Here is a 3,529-nt window from a genome sequence, read left to right on the forward strand (position 1 = left end):
TTCTAAGCAGGTGGTTATGGAAGTGATATAGAAAGATAGAGCATTGACAACCACACTGAAGGGGCATTTGCCTGCTCAGTATCATGCATTAATGGAGAAAAATTATGAGCTGTCAAAAGTGTAGTGTTCAAAAGCTTTTTGCATGTGAATTTTCAGTGGGAAGTCCTTGCACACGAACGAAAAAAGAAGTTTGGTGCCTCAAAAGCTTTTTGCATGTGAATTTTCAGTGGGAAGTCCTTCTTGCACACAAACAAAAAAAGAAGTTTGGTGCCTGCGCACCACAGCAATCATACAGCGGCATCCCCATTCCTTAGCTGAAAGGGCAACTGAGACTAAAGCAGAACATTATGTTTTTAATACTGTGGCTTCAGGAAGGTGGCTTTTATGTTTTATTCCAGTTATCACACACTTGGAATTGTGACATATCATTAACAGAAATGTCCTGTGTTTTTTTTTCCTTTGTTTGTTTTTGTTGCCACCTCCCCCTCTTAGATAAAATACCGCCAGAAGCCAGAAAGTTTGAAGTTCACTGCTGTGGTTGACTCTCCAGATTTGATTCATGCTAAAACCAGCTATCTCCAGTGCAGTGACGTAGGTTTCATTTTACTATAAGTAATCTTAACTTTTGTTGTACTACAATGCATAAAAGAATTGATCTCGACATTGCTTCCAGTATCAGATGCATTCAATGACTTTTGACTCCACAGAGATTATACAAGGCTGGAGGCTCAGAAGCCAGGCACAGGTACACCCTGCCTCCTGATCATCCGGACTTTATCCGAGCCCGCCAGAATGCACTTCACATCAGCGATGTAAGTAAGCCTTTTACTCTAGGGAGTTGACTTGGTAAACTTGCTTGGGAATGAAAAACTTTCATACATATGTAGAAGCCAGGTTCTCTGACCCTGACCAAAACTAAAAAAGCCAGAGGCTGTGGACAGCCAACATGTTGCTAGGTTTGGGCTGGAGGGATCAGGAAAAGTCTGTTGATTTTTCTTTTGAGAATTGGTTCTGCTTTCTAGGTCAGGAAGCTATTATTAAGGATTTCAGTCCTTTATTATAGGTATGGTTAGTTACAAATTTAAATCTTTTTACTTATGTTTGGGTGGGGAAGGAGGGAGAATCCTCTTTCCTTGACTATCTACTGTCATGAAGCTGCAACACTGTGTTGAACTGTGTGCCCTTAGGCACAGTTGTCATCAACCTGGATGCAACTGAATCAGGCTTAAAGGGATTTTGTTTCCATATTATCCCAGACAGAAGCACTCAGTCCATTCCTAATCTACTGTTGCCCGATTAAATTAGCTGTTGTCTTTAACTGTAGGGTCGGAGCGACCTTTGTAAGAAGCTTTGAGTTCCTTGTTTGGTGATAGGTGCTCTGTAGGTGAAAGAAACAAGTAGGATTTACATTCTTTGAAGTGATAGAGGAGAAGGTAAAAAGGCAAAGGTCAGCCCTAGACCTGTTGGCAGGGTGTACAGTAATGCTTGCATTGCTTCTACCCAGGCTGTCTTGCAGGATTTCTGGCATCTCAGTTTACCTTCAAATTTAGCACCACCTAGCACTAAATTCACCAGTGAAACAGAAGAATATCTTTTAAAACGTGAAGTGGATTTTGTGCTTGTTTTCATATGGTCACAAACCCCAGAAAGGATGAATCAAAGAATTACAGAAAGCAAATGAATAAAATCAGAAAGGAACAAGCCAAAAGTGTCAGCTATGATACCATGGCTGTGCAGCTGGACCTGCAGACTAGAAGCTATTTTAAGAAAGCTACTAATGGAAGAAGAACTAAATCTAGAGCATTTTCTCTTCAGGATGTAAATGTATTTCACATCCTCAAAGTCACATTAAATATGTTAGAACCGGCTGTTATTCCATATGAGTTAATGAAGCCACATGTGGCTGGGGATAGAGACAGGGATCATTTGAAAAGCTTGAAATAACTGGTATTGAAATTATGATGCCACGAAACCCAAGACACTGCAAGTGGATGCATCAAAAGAGAGAATAAGGGCAATATCAATGCAATATTGATGTGACTGATGCCTCACAGTTTCTAATAGAAATTAAATCACATCAAAAACAACCACATTCAAGTACAAAAGGAAACCCTGGTGGCACTTTTCAGATGAGGCATTTTATCATTATGGTGAATGGAAAAGAAGTTGAAGTGCTATAGAACTGGATCAAAACCTTGGAGATGGTACTGATGACTCTTGATACAAATAAGCCCAGTAGGATAAAACATTTATTATTGCAGTTATGGGGCTGCATTTAAGAAACTGCAGGGGGAAATGACTGTTTTGTTCTTTTCTTTTCAACACAGAAATTGTATAAAACATCTTGGGAACAGACAAGGGCATCTGGCTATGATTTTAGGATTGACGCCATCCCATTCCAGACAGCAAAGGCTTCAAGAGAGATTGCTAGTGATGTAAGAATTGTTCTGTTTCACACACTTCCCAACCCTCTTCCCATGCCACCCCCACCCCGTAAAAATGGGTGAATTCTGACATAACTCTGAACCTTGTTCTGGCTCTGGTTTGGAAAATTGGTGACCCAGTGTAACCAAATGTGAGTTAAGTGCAAAGATTTCCAACTAATGGCTACCATTAATAATGTCCAATACCAGGCTGCTCTGTTTCACTTCAAAATGTTATTCTTGGGAAGGAGGCATATTATGATGTAGTTAAATAAAATAGGTACTAGGCTATGAATAGTTAAAGCATGATCTAGAATAAAGTGGGTCACCTTTGAACACAGAAGACCACAGTTGGCAAGAAAACTGAAGATGGAGAAACTTCATTGCTTGAGCCGTGTATTGGGTGCACCCGAGTGCAACAATAAGAGGACCTCTGACTGCTTTTGAGAGTTCAGTAATTTGGGATCCCTAAGTCTTTCTACTCCTTTAAAAATTAGAACAAAGAGCATTCTTCTGAAGTGTCTTGTTAGATTAGGAGATGTAGTTTGATATCAAACAAACCCTTGGTCTTTGGGTACTACAGGAAGCATGAACGGTAGCTAGGGGAGGGTAAGTTATTTCATAACAGAATTTGAAGGTAATCTGAATGTGAAAATGAGATTTTCCTCTGCACTTCCCGCAGTACAAATACAGAGAAGCCTTCCTGAGAGACAGAGGCCAGCGGATTGGATTCCTCAGTGCAAATGATGATCCCAAAATCAGGCATGTCCTCAGAGTGGGGAAACTCCAGAGTGACAACCAATACAGGAGTGGATATGCCCAAAACAGGGCACAGTTCCAGAGTCACATCAACCAGCCAGGATTCCTTCATGCTAAGAGAAGCCAGCAGCTTGCAAGCAATGTTAACTACAGACAGCCTTTGCACCAATACACTTGTGATCCTGAGCAACTGAATGTGAAGCATGCAAAGCAGGCCTACAAGCTGCAGAGTGATGTAAGTATAGCTGAGCAACACTGTCCTTCCAAGTGCTAGGAGCTGCCTGTGGCAATGTGCTTCACAAACTACCTATCAACAAAATCACACTCTTGAAAGAACTACAGTCTGC

General features: G+C 40.9%; 1 protein-coding gene across 3 annotated transcripts in view; it reads left to right on the forward strand.

Annotated features, from left to right (window-relative positions):
- Positions 1-3,529, forward strand: part of LOC115347958 (nebulin related anchoring protein) — a 53,299-nt gene that overhangs the window by 47,789 nt on the left and 1,981 nt on the right. For all 3 annotated transcript variants that reach the window (XM_030029694.2, XM_030029696.2, XM_030029695.2), the window contains 4 exons: positions 493-591; positions 708-812; positions 2,328-2,435; positions 3,106-3,417. In XM_030029694.2, coding sequence (XP_029885554.1) covers positions 493-591; positions 708-812; positions 2,328-2,435; positions 3,106-3,417 — 624 coding nt within the window. The remainder of the gene's footprint in view (positions 1-492; positions 592-707; positions 813-2,327; positions 2,436-3,105; positions 3,418-3,529) is intronic.

Source organism: Aquila chrysaetos, chromosome 11 (genome assembly GCF_900496995.4).
Source record: "Aquila chrysaetos chrysaetos chromosome 11, bAquChr1.4, whole genome shotgun sequence".
NCBI lineage: Eukaryota > Metazoa > Chordata > Aves > Accipitriformes > Accipitridae > Aquila > Aquila chrysaetos.